This window comes from Narcine bancroftii, chromosome 4 (genome assembly GCF_036971445.1).
Source record: "Narcine bancroftii isolate sNarBan1 chromosome 4, sNarBan1.hap1, whole genome shotgun sequence".
NCBI lineage: Eukaryota > Metazoa > Chordata > Chondrichthyes > Torpediniformes > Narcinidae > Narcine > Narcine bancroftii.
In genome coordinates, this window is record NC_091472.1 from 26774000 (window position 1) to 26789951 (window position 15952).

Below are 15952 nucleotides of genomic sequence, written 5' to 3' on the forward strand. Positions count from 1 at the left end.
TAACGTTGTAGAGGACATTGCTGAGGCCAAATTTGGAGTATTGTGTCACCTAACTACAGGAAAGATATCACTAAGATTGAAAGAGTGCAAAGAAGATTTAGTAGAATGTTACCTGGACTTCAGGATTGACATTATAGGGAAAGATTAAACAGGTTAGATTAGAAGAACGAGGGGAGATTATTAAAGGAGAGGTATATAAAAATATGAGGGGTATAGACAGAGTAAATTAGGTAAGCTTTTTCCACTGAGGGTAGTGAGATACAAACTAGAGGATATGGGTTTAGGGTGAAAGGGGAAAAGTTTAGGGGAGACATTAGGAGGAAGTTCTTCACACAGAGAGTGGTGGTAGAGTAGAAAGAACTGCCAGTTGAAGTGGTGAATGTGAGCTCACTTTTAAGAAGAATTTGGACAGGCTCATGGATGGGAGCATGGAGGGCTATGGACTGGGTGCAGGTCAGTGAGACTAGGCAGAAACATAGTTCGACACAGACTAGAATGGCTGAAGGGCCTGTTTCTGTGCTGTAATGTTCTATGGTTCTAAAGGTGACTAACAGCATGAAAATACCTATTACTGTAATCTTTTAAAAAATTATTTTATTTTTCACACTATGAACCATATTAACCAAAATACACACAAACATTTCCCTCTTGAATACAGAGTGTTATTTTCTCCCCTTTCCCCCCCTCCCTCCTTCCCTCCCCCCTCCCCACCCACTAAACGTTCAACATATACAATAAACCCATTAAACAATGTCATCACACAATGAAAATAAACAAGAAAATTGTGTCATCTACTTTTATATACTGGGTCAGTTCATTTCGTCTTCTTCTCATTCTATCATTTTAGGGGGTGGAGGTCTGTAATAGGCCCTCTCTGTTGTGTTCCATATACAGTTCCCAAATTTGTTCGAATACTGTGACGTTATTTTTTAAATTATATGTTATTTTTTTTCCAATGGAATACATTTATTCATTTCTATGTACCATTGCTGTACTCTCAGGCTCTCTTCTGATTTCCAGGTTGACATTATACATGTTTTTGCTACAGCTAAGGCTATAATAATAAATCTTTTTTGTGCTTCATCTAAATTGAGGCCTAGTTCTTTATTTCTTATATTAGTTAGAAGAAAGATTTTTTGGTATGTTATTTTTTGTGATTTTATTTAATATCTGATTTAGATCTTCCCAAAACTTTTCCACTTTCTCACATGCCCGTTTCCTTCTAATAGCGAAAACATCTGTCTGATACTGTTGGGTCCCATTTATTTAACTTTTCGGGCATGGTAACCAATTATATTGTATCATGCGTAACCTCGTGTTTATTATATTTCTCATAGTTCCGGAGCATAGCTTTTCCCATTTTTCATTTTTTATCTTTATGTTTAGATCTTGTTCCCACTTTTGTTTGGGTTTACAGCTTATTTCATCGTTCTCTTTCTCTTGCAGTTTGATGTACATGTTTGTTATAAATCTTTTAATTATCATTGTGTCTGTAATCACATATTCAAAGATGATTCCTTCTGGTAACCTCAGCCTGCTTCCCAATTTGTCCTTCATTTAGGTTTTCAGTTGGTGGTATGCAAACATTGTACCGTGAGTTATACCATATTTGTACTTCATTTGTTCAAAAACAATTTTCTATTCTTTTGATCCCTTTTCTCTCCCATTCTCCAAAGGAAAGGCTACCTATTGTGAAAGAGATTAGTTGATTTTGCGTCAATAATAATTTTGGTAGTTGGTAATTTGTTTTTATCCTTTCTACGTGAATCTTCTTCCAAATGTTGAGCAGATGGTGCAGTACTGGTGAACTTCTATGTTGCACCAGCTTTTCATCCCACTTATAAAGTATATGTTCTGGTACCTTCTCCCCTATTTTATCTAGCTCTAATCTGGTCCAATCTGGTTTTTCCCTTGTTTGATAATTATTACTGTAATCTCATGTTCTCCCAAAGGATTAATGCCATAGAATTACATTGTGAAACTTTGAAATTTGGGTGGCAGGAGTTGTATGCTGGAAAGTGCTGTGTCTCTAAATTAGTTGCAAAGAAGAAACTGAAAATGTTACCTTGATAAGCTAATGATGAAAAAAAACATTTACATTATTGGATCTAGATAATAGTGCACAAGGGCAATTAAAAAATATACAAACCACAAAGAGGATGTATTAATTCCACCCAAATAAAATTACCTACATTGTAATATATTCAAAATACAATCTATCAATATTTGGCCTCCTTAGGACTCAACTCAAAATATACGAGCTCCCTTCTCCGGGAAGCTGTCAAGTATTGATTTCTTCAGTACTTCTCTCCCACTGACCACGCAAGACATAAAAATATTTATGTTACAAAATGTGAAGAGAAATCAAGGCTTTTACTTAAATGTGCTCTTGGGCCCATTGAAAATGGCTGGTGTCAATAATTTAAAAATTGAATTTACAAATCCGTTTATTGCATAACTGCTATTTTAATGGAAAATAAATGAAATCCACGGATCCTTGTGGTACTTCTAACATGCATTGAATTGCATGATATATTTTGACTGCCACAGTATTTAGTATTTTTAAAAAGAAAAAGTAAAAATGTTTTAAAATTGAAATTAATTTTGATTTGTTTATGCAAGGCTTAAATTTTTTTTTACTCTTCACATTTTCAGATATCAGAATTGATCATGTCCATGCAAAACTCAAAGAACAATACACTGAGCGATGGTGCTCAATTACTGTCATGAGAACGGTAGACTACTGCTTTCAAAATGGGCAGGGATCTGCAAAGTCAGAATACCCATCGACTTGGCAGAGAGAACTTGCTTGTAAACAAAAAATAAGGGCAGTTTTATAAAGGAATGTTTTCATGATAAGATCCAAAGAAATAGGTTGAAGAAAATTTGTTCTCTTGTATGGGAAGACTGAGTGTTTTGAAAATTCTGTCCTTAAGTAAATGCACTGAATATCACTATTTAACTTGTTAGACAGGCACGTGGGATTTTTTAAAAATTAGAACATTTAGCTGAAATTAACAATGCCTATTTCAACTTACTTTCCACTTTGTCTTCAGGAAGCTTTGATAAGTATCGCAAAATATTGATGAAGCTCTGGAGTTGGTCGTGAACGGTAAACTCACAACAAATAGTGATCCAGAACTCGATGTCCCTTTCCAAAATGGCTTCCTGTTATAATAGAAGCCATCGATTTTTGTTACAAGAGGAATTAAAAACTCTGCAAATTATTCCTTTGAAAGAGAAACACCATTAATCTGGTGATGGCTGTTAGAGTGGGCTGGTTCTGCAACTTGAAACATGTATTCTGTTCCTCTATCACATGCTGGCTATTGGGAGGCCTAAAGTTCAATCTCAGCATAGAGATTGCCCCATAGATCTGCTGCTCTTAACCTCCTCCCTTCGATTAATTGTTCCTTGCTGCCCAAGTGCTGAATTATTCCTACTTGTACTTGTCCAGGTTTAAATACACCCACCTTTACCTTTTCGCCGCTGGTTGTTGAAGAAGTGGTCTTGGTTACATGCTGCTCAAATAGTAGCAAAAGAAGGGTCCAAAGGAAGTGCTTTGCGCTCACTGTGTCAATGAGTTTAGAAAAAACTGGCACTCGCCGGTGTTCAGGTACATGTGGCATGGCATCCACAAACACGCGGATGATCTTTGTTACAACATTTTCCACATTTGTGTTGATTTCTGCAGGACCTTCATCATCAGCCTGTGAAAAGGTATGTTGGTAGGATACACAAAAGATTCAAGAGTAAGCAGCGTACTGAATTACAATTAGAAGTCTAAATATGCAGGCTTCTCTTTTAATATAAAGTCTTCTGACATGCCAATTTGTTAAAAGAACATTTTCCCTAAATTCTGATCATCTTACAAGCTGCTGAAGGTGAGAACAGAATGAGGATGTGAAATTCCACGTATCAATTATATACTCTTAACTGAATAAAAATGGAAACACAAAAACATTCAGATTCTCCAGGTACGTAAAAGGGAAAAGAATAAAGGCAAATGTGTGTTCCTTACAGAGGGCAAGACAATTCATAAAAGGGAGACAATGAATTGGTTGGGGGAAGTAGACAAATCCCTTGTCCCAGTCTTCACAGAAGTCCTCCCAAAAGAACTGTAGAAAGCAAAGTCAGTGCAAACAAGCAAAGGAGATTAGTATTAGTGAAGAAAACCATTAGCGAAGTTGATCAGACAGATAACAACAAATCCCAGTTACCAGATAATCTACAATTTTAAAAGAGGTGGTTATCTTCCAAAATGATTGTTTTATTGAGATGGGAGGTTATCAAATACGTCCCAACTATTTAAGAAAGAGGAGAGAATAAGCAGAGTAAATTATATACGCTTGACATTAGTAGCTTTATATTGAGAAACTTGGAAAATAATCACAAGATTGAGCAGTCACAGTTTTAGGAGGAGTGAGCCATATTTGAAGTTGAATCCATGGAGGTGGTTATTTCCAAACGATTCCAGCAAGATCCCATAATGGAGCAGCAATTTGGCAGAGGATACTAAATGTAACATTTCCAGGTTTGACGACAACATGATAGGTCTTTTAAGACCGAAGTGAGAAATTCCTTCACTTCAAATGGAAAGAATCTCTGGAGTTCTCTACACCAGAGGGCTGTGGACAACACCAAGTTTATTCAGAAATGATATGGAAATATTTTGGAACATTAGAGAAATCAAGGGATATGGAGAAAGGCAGGAAAATGAAGTCAAAGATCAAGTCATGGTCTTGTTAACTGGCGTAACACATTTGAGAGGCCAAATAGCCAGCCCAAACTTTTCATTTCCCCCTTGCTCAAAAAGTATATTGTCCTACAGGAGCTGCACAGTCTAAAACCAGATATTAAAAATAGATAATTACCAATAGCACATGGAAATGGTCGTTTGCAGATCACTAAAGAATACCATGACAAGCTTTTAACTTTTATTCCACAAGAGCAATACAGGTCAGTACATCTAAGATTGCAAGAACAATAGTTCCTCTTTGTGGCAATGATTTCTGACCACACATTGCAATTAAATAATTCATGACAATTTATCCATTATAATGCTTGCCAACAACTTACTTACATCTACCAGAGAGGACTAATTTCTTGTAACACTATTTCATTTGCACAAATCCCTCTCCATATACAAAAGCATCAAAAGTAAAGGTGACTCAGCTTTTCCAGGGTGGAGTAATTCACTGATAAGCTTTATCCTACCCTATCATTGCCCAACTGCATCAATGCTGGATTGGCATCAAAGCAGATTCTTCTCTTCATTCTGGGATGCATGAGCCATATGCCATAACCAACTGATGTGGTTAGGTGCACAGTAAAATCCACAGAACAAAGGGAAAATCTGAAATCTCTAAACAAGGGAAAAAGTTTATTTTTAAATGGATTGAACAGTAATTTTTTTTAAAAAGGGTATGGGACACATTCATGTAAAAGGAAAATTTGCAGGACCATAGGCAGAGTAAGGAACAATGAATAATTGGAAAGCTCTTTGAAAGAATATACTGTAACTAATAGCCAACACTGTGCTATGCCAAGAAGTTCAGCTTATTGCACTTTATTAAAACTATTTTTTAAACTTTTGCAGAAGAGGTTATTACTTTCCAAGTGCTTGGGACACCTAATCTCTCTGCAATGTCCTTGCAATTCATAAGGAAGTGTTTAAAAAAAAAGGGGAAAATGCCTTGCCTTCAAGATTCTACTAGAAACAGATAAAGTAAAACCCTGGTATCCAGCACCTTTGAGGATTGGTAGATGCCAGATAAGTGAATTTTCTGGTTGCTTGAGATTGTATACTGGATGATTGGCGAACTAATGGTGAAGCTCACCAATTTTAAACTTCTGTATTTTTTTACCTATTTATTTTCTGCACTTTTTTTGTCAATTGTTATGAGGCAGCTGATTGGTTGAATTCTGGACCACAGGGTTTTACTGTATGTGCTTTCTTGACAAATGCAAATTATAGTTCTTAACGTGAGAATTTGTAATTCACTGTTTTTTTGCTTAAAGCATTTCCAATTAAATTCACTCCTCGTAAACTTCTCGCTGACTTTACAACACCTCAACTTAAGAGAACTTAGACTAATTATTTCACAATACTGACTGCCATGGTTAAGCTCTCAAACAGTAATGAACACTTTACTCTAACTTACCCGAATAATTGCTGGGATAACAGTCTGCACAGTCTTGTTTATGATCTGGAAACTGTAGCTATCATCCAGTCTCATCACATTGGCACCCATGAAGGTAAATATGGGCATAATATTATGGAGAACTTTGTCCTGTAAAATAATTTTAAGTCACACCCAAATCAAAATCAGTAACTACTTCATGTTATGGTGTAACATTAATAATATTTGGGGAGAATTTGTAAGATTTAGAGTAGGTCACATACATCCACACATTTTAAAACAGATCTTATTTGAAAGACTGAAGAATTCACATTGCAGGATCTCTTGTCGGTGTTATTGAACTGACATCATAAAATGCTTGACCATTGTCTTGCTGGAGTCATGCTGTCTATCAGTACCCTTTCTGCAAAGTGCTCACAGAAAGGTCACTCCTGGATTTAGTTTATCTAACAACAGATGGGAGGAGAAGAAAGAACTCCTGTTGTTTTGCTCAGGAAGGTGGGGGGTTTTGCAAGACACGAGTCACATGCTCCCTTTGGAGTTTCAGATGGAAAAGAGAGAGAGAGTTGAGTTAACAGCTCAGTCAGTCAGTGTGTGGGAGACTGACAAGTAACTGAAAAGTGCAATCCAGGGAAAACTGTTTGAAACTGATGAAAGCAAGTTCCAGAGCAGTAGATGGCTGGAAGTGCTATCTGTCTGATGTTTCTCTTGAAATAGAGGAAGGAATGGAACTCTGTGGTAGCTTGAAGAAAGAGGTTACCATCTAGAAGACCCTGATGGGGCAAGTTTCATCAGCGAGACCCTGAGCTGACTAGTGGTGGTACCTCAGTTGTGGAAATCCTGCAGCAACAAAAATGTCTCTGCAAACCCTACAAGAACCTTCCTGAGCGGTAAACATTGACCTTTCAAGCACCAAGCCTGGTGAACTTTATACATGTTAAATTCTGTGCACAGTATGGTGATTGCCTGCAACCAGAGAACTTGGAAGAAGGAGAAGTGAGATTGAACTATGAACCAAAGAACGTTTCTTAAATTTACACCCACATTACATACACGTGGGCTTAGAATTAGAAGGGGGTTAATTTGGGTTAGTTAAGTATAGAGATAAGTTAATGTTTGATTCTATTTTCATGTTTAAAGTTAATTAAAAATAACTTTTGTTTTAAAAACCACTTGTCTTGGTGAATATCTATTGCTGCTGGGTTTTGGGGTCCTTTGGGCTCATAACAATGGTGATAATTTCAAAATGGCCAATATGTAGCAGGTTAGGACTCAGAAATTACATGTAAAAACAATAAAATGAAAAATATGGCTTCGATCATGGACAAGCCCACATCTGCATTTCAATATATTTATTACTAGATTCAATTCATCGGATGCTCTGGGTCTTCAGTGCACATAAAACCCTGCTCCCAGACTCTTTAACAGCCCAGCTCAATAGCATCAGACCTTAAAAACCCCACTACTGGAGTAGTATAATGTTAATAAGCCAACATTCTTGTAGTATTCATCAGGTGAGGCAACATGCGTGGAGAGAGTTAACAAGGTTACCGGCCTAAAACATTGGGCTGAATAACCTACTTCTGCTCCTATGTCCTATAGTCTCTTTCCCTCTCCACAAATGTTTCTTGACCTGTTGAATGTTTCCAGATCTTGTTCAGCTTTCAGATTTCCAACATCTGCAGAAGATACGTGGATGACAATGGACCCCATATTTGCTCATTTAATAAGGTCACAACTGTTCCTTCAACTTCAAAAGATCCTCCAGTAAAATCCTTCAACGATAAGTAGATGCTCTCAGAATTATTTCTTCTGGGGAATTTGGCAGTTACAAAAGTTAACTTTTCCAGAAGTAAATCTAAATTTATTAAAGTTGCATTGTCAATAGCCAGGAAATGTAGAGCAGTAACATGGAAATCCGATCCCCTACTTCACATTAACCATTGGAATGTGAAGTTGTATTCCCCTTGAGAAGATTACTGAGTCTTAGGAATAGATATCGTATGTTAATCGAAATTTGGCAACCTTATTTAGATTACTTAAATGCCCAGATTGTATAATTTATTTTGATATTTGTCAATTAGTAAACTCCTGATTAGAAATTTAATACTTTTAAAATGATGCGACTCCCAAGATGTCGAATCTCGCTCCTGTTGCTTTTTTTAATTGTCTTTCTTTTTATCTCCCTCTATTCCCTGCTGTCTGTCCCCATTTCTTTCGAATCTGGGGAGGGGGCGTTTGGGAGAAGAGGGACTCTCCTTTCCTTTTTATTTTTTCGGACCTTATGCATGCTTTTCTATGATTTTATATTCAATGTATTATTGTTATTATATTAATTGAGTCCTATATTCTGTATTTTCTTAAAACTTGAATACTAAAAAACAATAACTCGATGCTATTACTTACAGGGAACATTCCTGCAGCAGCACCTAGAAGCAACAATGCGTGATGGTGTGTCTGAGGCATATTTGATCCCCTGACACATTGAACAATTAGCTCCACATTAAACTTCTCTTCATCAAGAATATCTGTAAAACAAAAATTCAAAACCCAGCTACTTAAAATTTTGTAAATATATTGATGCCTAGTAACATTTGGAAAATTATGAAAAATGTATTTACCACAGATATTTCGTGCACCTCAAATTTGTTATGAAATCACCAAGTACGAAAGATTGCAGAACATTATCTGCATTTTCTATCTTTATGTCACACACATGATACAGGTGACATTCCACAACAAAGTGCAATGATACCTGAACAGGTCAGAAACTTGGTTTCCAGTGCCTTCTATCCATTTCTTCCCAATGCAAAAACGTGCTTTATTTCTAACTTTTGCAATTCAGACGAAAGGTCATTGACCTTTCTCTAAAGAAGCCGTCTGACTTGCAAAGTACTTTGTTTTTAAAATGGTCAACTTAAATTATAGTTTCTATGTTCTTTCCCTCTTTTGAATTACATCCTACACTTTGCAATTTACATGATTGTTGAAGGAAAATACAAGATAGGTTCACAAGTGATTTTGAGTTTGCACTCGAATCATTTAAAACTAAATTCACAAGAGCTCTACAGATCAGAAACGGGCCCTCAACCCACCAAGTCAACACTGACCATTTTGTTCATTTCATTTTTCACTAATCCCATTTTTCTGCATTGGGTCTGTAGCCTTCTAGATATTCCTATTCACATGCCTGTCTAAATATTCAAAATTTAAGAACAGAGGAAATAGGACCAGTATCTGGCCCAATGAGCTTGCTCCGCCTTTTAATAAGATCATGGGTGATCCGGCCGTGGTCTCACGCTCTTTTCTCCATTACTCTACTGTGAAAATAACTATCAAACTGTTTCTCTACTGCTTTCTTGACTCTCTGGGGAAAATTTAAGTCAATTTAATTTGAGACCACTATCTCAAAAGTAGTGATGGCATCTGATTTTACCACCTCTTCGAGATTCAGTTCTCCAATAATACCCTTTCCTCTCACCTGAAACATATGCCCCATCATTTTTGATATCTATACTTTGGGACTAACAAAAATTAATTCAACTGACAATAAACATTGAAGTATAAAAGTATTGTAGAAAAACAATTTCATCCTTCATACCATTGCTTATCTTGGAACCATCAGGTGACAGTTTCTGGCAAAGGTTCAGTAAACAATTGAGGATCAGCTGCTTTGTGTACTCCAGACTGTTCTGCCCAGACAATGCAGGATCCAGGCACCTGAGTCACAACAATAATTAACTGTTAGTTCTCAATCAAAACCAAAATAATTGGCTTTCCATTTACACGCACACAAATATACAACAATCTCCAATCTGATACTCAAAAAATCCTCAAATTTGTCAACAATGGTCAATCTCCCAAATCCTATGTAAATTTCAAGTTCAAATTTATCACTTCACTGTACACAGACAACCAAATGAAACAGCATTTCACAGGATCACAGTGCACACATAATACATAGCACTCTTCTTCTTTGGATTGGCTTCGCGGACGAAGATTTATGGAGGGGTAAATGTCCACGTCAGCTGCAGGCTCGTTTGTGGCTGACAAGTCTGATGCGGGACAGGCAGACACGGTTGCAGGGGAAAATTTGATTACATATACACATAAATAAATATATAAATATTTTGGAATAATTTACTTGGTTACAGGATGCTGTTTATCAGTCTCACAGCCCATCAGTCCTGATTATGATGCTACTGTACCCCCTTCCTCAAGTTAGTAGGGCATTTTGACACCGCCAAGCTATAAAAATTATTTTGTTTTTCTAAACAAGGCCTAGAGGAACCACTTTTCAGTGTATTAGACCAAATCAAAGCTATCAGGTGACTGGAGAACAGTAGACTTCTTGCACATTGTGATTTGATTTTCTCAAATGAGAGATGAATCCATTTACAGGTGGAAGAGATGAAAGAAAGGCATTGCTGGTTTTCTGCAAGTGCATTTGTACATGAGACAATTGGTTAGAATCACCATTGCACACTTTGTGAAGAAAAAATTGCCTCAGCAAAGACACGAGTATGTATCAAATGTTGGCAACATTTTGTTTAATTAGATAAAATAAGAACCCATCTTGCAGCTCAAAAAAGTCTTGTACAACAAGAAATAGAATCAGTCCCTTGGCCTTATGGCAAGGATTGGAGTAAGTGATAGACTGAATTAGGAATACCAGACTGGGAAATAGCTTCTTCTTGGGTTGTGGAATACAAATCTTGCAGTTGCTCAAAGTTTAAATGAGGAATATACAACAATAGATGCTCATAAAAATAACAGGTCAACCTGATGAATGAAGCAGCAACACTGCAGTCTTCTTCTTAGGGAGTCTCTTTGCATTGAAGACTTTCTTCTATTCACTCAAGTCAGAGGTGACTGATGGGATCAATGTGGAACCTACAGACTCTGTCATAGGTGAGGCAGTGAGACATGCAATGAAATCAGAGCATAGGTTGCTTGAAGGTGATGAATTACACTGCAGTTTACATCAAGGTTCTACGTGCTAGACTAATGAAGCCAGGCACTGAATGCTGTTCGTTGTCCATTTTGTGCCATCATAAGTTAGGTCAGTGGTCTCCAAAGTGCCAATTGGACAAATCAAGGGGTGGATAATTGCTGGGGGGGGGGGGGGTGGTTGATAAATGGCACGGGGAGCGGGGGAAGAGAGAGAGGGGGTTGACTGAACTTTTACAGTGTAAAACAGAGGCGTGTCTACAGAAAATAGCACCTATAGCAGGAGTGGCCAACCTCTTGCGAGAACTGGGCTTGGTGGCTCCATATTGTATTTAGCTTTGGCCTTTTAATAAGTAGAGAGTGAAGGACTGACAGAGTAGAGAGGTATGTGTCCATGCAGCCACCACCACCCTCCCAGCGCCATCACCATCCAGCCCCTCCTCCCCAACGTCCAGCACTACTACCATCACTCCCCCCACCCCCACCCCATGCCTCGGAGTCAATGAAGGATCAAGGATTCCATGAAGGGGTCGATGGTTTAAAAAGTTTGAGAACCCTTGGGCTAGATGGACCTACAAATTCCAGTGGAACAGTGCCAAAAGCTGCGGGGTGCTCTGGATTCTCTCCAAACCAAAAAGGTTGGCAGGTTCAATGGTCCCTGGTGAGTAGGTGAGTGGCAGAATATGGGAAAGTTGACAGGAATGTGAGGAGAATAAAAAAGGATTAGTGCAAATGAGTAGTTTGAACAGGGCCTGCTTCCAGACTGTCTCTTTCCATGACTACCATGAGTTTGACACCTTCTCCAGATTTTGAGAATATTCTTGAACCATTTAAAGGTGTGCATTTGGTGATGTTTTACCACGTCACAGCTCAAAATGTACCATGTCACAACTGCAATTGGGCATGCGAATTATATAGCTTGCACATCAAAGCCAAAAGTGTAATTAGAATCCGAATTTATTGTCATGAACAAGTCATGAAATTCAATGTATTACAGCAGTGTCAATCATAGAGCAAACATTCATGATATAAACCACCTTACAACATTACTATAAATGAATAAAATACAATACTAGTGCACGAAAAGTAAGGCAGTGTCTTTGGTTTATTGACTATTCAGGAATCTGAAGGCAGCGGGGAAGAAGTTGTCCTTGTGCCTTTGAGTGCTTGTCTTTAGGCTCCTGTACCTTTCCCCTGATGGTAGCAGAGTGAAGAGGACATGGCTTGGGTGATGGGCATCTTTGAGGATAGAGTTTGCTTTTTTAAGACACTGCCTCATGCAGATGTCCTTGATGGAGAGAAGTCTGGTGCCTGTGATGTCGCAATCAGGTTAACAACCCTCTGGTGTTTAATTTTGTCCTGAGAGTTGGCGCCTCCATATCAGGCAGTGATGCCACCAGCTAGAATACTCTCCATGGTACACCTGTTTACAAGAGTCTTTGGTGACATACTGAATCTCCTCAAACACCTCACGAAGTATAGCATCTGGTAAGCTTTCTTCATGATTGCATCAACATGGAGGCTCCAGGACAGATCCTCGGAGATGTTGACACCCAGGAATTTGAAGTTCTTGACCGTCCCCACAACTGAGCCCTCGATTAGGACTGGGTCGTGTCCCTGTGACAGCCTCCTGAAGTCCACAGTCATCTCCTTGGTTTTGTTAACATTGAGCACAAGGTTGTTGGCGTGACCCTGACACCACACAGCAAACTGAGTTGCCGTTTGTTATTCTGCCAACAACTGTGGTGTCATTGGCAAATTTGTAGATGGAATTGTGCCTGGCCACACAGTCATGGGTGTATAATGAGTCTCTCTTTGGCTTGGCTTCGCGGACGAAGATTTATGGAGGGGGTAAAAAGTCCACGTCAGCTGCAGGCTCTTTTGTGGCTGACCAGTCCGATGCGGGACAGGCAGACACGATTGCAGCGGTTGCAAGGGAAAATTGGTTGGTTGGGGTTGGGTGTTGGGTTTTTCCTCCTTTGCCTTTTGTCAGTGAGGTGGGCTCTGCGGTCTTCTTCAAAGGAGGCTGCTGCCCGCCAAACTGTGAGGCGCCAAGATGCACGGTTTGAGGCGTTATCAGCCCACTGGCGGTGGTCAATGTGGCAGGCACCAAGAGATTTCTTTAGGCAGTCCTTGTACCTTTTCTTTGGTGCACCTCTGTCACGGTGGCCAGTGGAGAGCTCGCCATATAACACGATCTTGGGAAGGCGATGGTCCTCCATTCTGGAGACGTGACCCATCCAGCGCAGCTGGATCTTCAGCAGCGTGGACTCGATGCTGTCGACCTCTGCCATCTCGAGTACCTCGACGTTAGGGGTGTGAGCGCTCCAATGGATGTTGAGTAGAGCAGTGGGATAATCACGCATCCATGAGGTGCATCTGCGTTAATAATCAGTGAGGAGGAGACGCTGTTTCCAATTCGTACTGACTGCAGTCTTTCAATGAGGAAGTCAAGGATCCAGCTGCAGAAAGAGGTGCATAAGCCCAGACTTTGTAGCTTCTTAACCAGAACTGAGGGAATAATGATGTTGAAGGCTGAACTGTAAGAGCAGCCATATCTATGATCTGCTGTTTGAGGTGATCCAGAGCTGAGTGGAGAGCCAGGAAAATTGCATTGGGTCCAGACCTTTGTTTAGTTATGCGTTAATTCTGACCATGACCAGCCTCTCAAAGCATTTCATCACACTAGATGTTGGTGCTAATGGGCAATATTCGTTGAGGTAGCTCACACATCTCTTCTTGGGTACCAGGATGATTGATGGGGGAACCTCTGACTGTAGCAATGAGGTTGAAAATGGCCGTGAAGACTCTGGCTAGTTGGTTAAAGCAAATTTTCAGCACCCTGTCAGGTATGCTGTCAGGGACTGATGCCTTGAGGTTTCACCCTCTTGAATGATGTTCTGACATCGTCCTCAGAGACAGATATCACAGGGTTCTCAGCCTTTGCAGGGATTCTAGTAGGCACTGCTGGATTCTCCTCTTTTTTAAATTTTTATTTTTAATTTTCACACTACGAACCATATTAACCAAAATACACACAAACATTTCCTTCTTGAATATACAGTGTCATTTTCTCCCCTTTTCCCCCTCCTTACCCACTAAATGTTCAACATATACAATAAACCCATTCAACAATGCCATCACACAATTAAAGTAAACAAGAAAATTGTGTCATCTATTTTTACACACTGGGTCAGATCATTTTGTCTTCTTCTCATTCTATTACTTTAGGGGGTGGAGGTCAGTGGTAGGTCTTCTCTGTTGTGTTCCATGTGCGGTTCCCAAATTTTTTCAAAGACTGTGATGTTATTTTTTAAATTATATGTTTTTTTTTCCAATGGAATACATTTATTCATTCCCATGTAACATTGCTGTATTCTCAGGCTCTCTTCTGATTTCCAAGTTGACATTATACATTTTTTTGCTAAGCTAAGGCTATCATAATAAATCTTTTTTGTGCTTCATCCAATTTGAGGCCTAATCCTTTACTTCTTGTATTACTTAGAAGAAAGATCTCTGGATTTTTTGGTATGTTGCTTTTTGTGATTTTATTTAATATCTGATTTAGATCTTCCCAAAACTTTTCCACTTTCTCACATGCCCAAATTGCATGTACTGTTGTTCCCATTTCCTTCTTACAGCGAAAACATCTGTCTGATACTGTTGGGCGTGATATATAGCCTGTGTAACCAATTATATTGTATCATGCATAATCTCGTGTTTATTGTCTTTCTCATAGTTCCGGAGCATTTTTCATCTTTATGTTTAGATCTTGTTCCCACTTTTGTTTGGGTTTACAGCTCATTTCATCGTTCTCTTGCTCTTGCAGCTTGATGTTCATGTTTGTTATAAATCTTTTTATTATCGCTGTGTCTGTAATCACATTTTCAAAGCTGCTTCCTTCTCGTAACCTCAGCCTGCTTCCCAATTTGTCCTTTAAGCAGGTTTACAGTTGGTGGTATGCAAACATTGTATTGTGAGTTATACCATCTTTGTATTTCATTTGTTCAAAAGATAATAAATTATTTCCCAAAAAACACATTTCTATTCTTTTGATCGCTATCACTCCCATTCTCTATTGTGAAAGAGATTTGTTGATTTTCCATCAATAATAATTTTGGTAGTTGGTAATTTGTTTTTTTTCCTTTCAACATGAATCTTCTTCCAAATGTTGAGCAGATGGTGCAGTACTGGTGAACTTTTATGTTGCACCAGCTTTTTATCCCACTTATAAAGTATATGTTCAGGTACTTTCTCCCCTATTTTATCTAGCTCTAACCTGGTCCAATCTGGTTTTTCCCTTGTTTGATAAAAATCTGATAGATATCTTAATTGTGCTGCTCTATAATAATTCTTAAAGTTTGGTAGCTGTAAGTCCCCTTGTTCGTACCATTCTGTTAACTTATCTAGCGCTATCCTCGGTTTCCTCCCCCTTTCCATAAGAATTTTCTTATTATTTTCTTTAGCTCCTTGAAGAATTTCTCTGTTAAGGGAATTGGTAACAATTGAAATAGGTATTGTATCCTTGGGAAGATATTAATTTTAATACAATTTACCCTTCCTATCAGTGTTAGTGGTAAATCTTTCCAATGCTCTAAGTCATCTTGTAATTTCTTCATTAATGGCTGATAATTTAATTTGTATAGATGGGCTAGATTATTATCTAGTCTAATACCTAGGTATCGGATTGCTTGTGTTTGCCATTTAAATGGTGATTCTTTCTTAAACTTTGTGAAATCCGCAATATTCATTGGCATCGCTTCACTTTTATTTGCGTTGATCTTGTACCCCGATATTTCTCCATATTCCTTCAATTTCTTATGTAGTTCTTTTATTGATAATTCTGGTTCTGTTAAGTA

General features: G+C 38.4%; 1 protein-coding gene across 4 annotated transcripts in view; it reads right to left on the reverse strand.

Annotated features, from left to right (window-relative positions):
• Positions 1 to 15952, reverse strand: part of heatr1 (HEAT repeat containing 1) — a 112816-nt gene that overhangs the window by 25572 nt on the left and 71292 nt on the right. For 3 of the 4 annotated variants that reach the window (XM_069930991.1, XM_069930988.1, XM_069930992.1), the window contains 5 exons: positions 9745 to 9863; positions 8550 to 8671; positions 6165 to 6293; positions 3474 to 3710; positions 3039 to 3168 (listed from right to left, as the gene is read on the reverse strand). In XM_069930991.1, the coding sequence (XP_069787092.1) occupies positions 3039 to 3168; positions 3474 to 3710; positions 6165 to 6293; positions 8550 to 8671; positions 9745 to 9863 (737 nt within the window). The remainder of the gene's footprint in view (positions 1 to 3038; positions 3169 to 3473; positions 3711 to 6164; positions 6294 to 8549; positions 8672 to 9744; positions 9864 to 15952) is intronic. The other variant, XM_069930989.1, reaches the window with a different exon arrangement.